Consider the following 992-nt stretch of genomic DNA (forward strand, 5'->3'; position numbering starts at 1 on the left):
ATCTTCAGGGGGGTCTCCCCAGAGCGGAGCAGAGGGACAGAATCCCCTCCCTCGCCCCCCTGGCCACGCTGCTCTGGATCCAGCCCGGGATCCGGTTGGCGTTGAATGTCAGACCCGGAGTTCCGATGTGGCTGAGCAGCCTGGAGAGGGAGGAGGAGGAGGTCCGGGGGGGCTGAGGGAGGGGGTGGCAGGCCGTGCCGATGTGCCGTGTTATGGGCGGCGTAGCAGCGCCTCCGGCCATCTCAGAGCATCCCGCTCTTCGTTCCAGCGCAATGGGAACGGTGGTGCTGGACGGCCAGATCTATGTATGCGGCGGATACGATGGAAACTCATCCCTCAACTCCGTGGAGTCTTATTCTCCCGAAACAAACAAGTAAGAGCTTCATGTCCTAAAGCTTTTCTATCCGTTTGCTGGTTGGAGAATGCTGTGGCACCGCTGGGCATCCGGGCTGTAACAGGGACAGAGTGAACGATGCGGAAAAACCTTTATATCTCAGCAGTGGAGCAGAATCCCGGGATGCCAACGAGCAAAAACCATGGCTTAAGTCAAATAAGCACTGAAAGGGGCGTTCCTGGAACCCGGTCCCCGGGAATCCGATGGGGTTGAAATAATCCGTGGGCTGCGTGTGCCGCAGGAGGCGTCGCTAACCTCTCTCCTATCCCGGCAAGGTGGACGGTGGTGACTCCCATGAGCTCCAACCGCAGCGCCGCCGGAGTCACCGTCTTCGAGGGCCGGATCTACGTGTCGGGAGGGCACGACGGCCTGCAGATCTTCAACAGCGTAAGTCTGCTGGGGCGGGGGGTGCGGTGCCAAAATTCACCTCCTGAGGGCAGCCGAAAGGTCAGGCGGGGGCTGGGAAGCTCCGGGCCCTTTCCCTGTGTCCCCATTTGCGCCCCCAAAATGCCAAAATGCGCCGCCCAACCCTGTCGTCTCCCGGGCCCTGCTCCTTGCTCAGGAAGGAATGAGTTAGGTATCCACTGGGAACGAGTGG

General features: G+C 60.8%; 1 protein-coding gene across 1 annotated transcript in view; it reads left to right on the plus strand.

Annotated features, from left to right (window-relative positions):
* Nucleotides 1-781, plus strand: part of KLHL18 (kelch-like family member 18) — a gene marked incomplete at both ends in the record, with an annotated part of 6,087 nt that extends 5,306 nt beyond the window's left edge. The window contains 2 exons of the mRNA XM_010156305.1: nt 269-373; nt 670-781. Of these exons, the coding sequence (XP_010154607.1) occupies nt 269-373; nt 670-781 (217 nt within the window). The remainder of the gene's footprint in view (nt 1-268; nt 374-669) is intronic.
* Between the last annotated feature and the right edge of the window lie 211 nt (nt 782-992).

The sequence above is a fragment of the Eurypyga helias genome, unplaced genomic scaffold (assembly GCF_000690775.1).
Source record: "Eurypyga helias isolate BGI_N326 unplaced genomic scaffold, ASM69077v1 scaffold27577, whole genome shotgun sequence".
NCBI lineage: Eukaryota > Metazoa > Chordata > Aves > Eurypygiformes > Eurypygidae > Eurypyga > Eurypyga helias.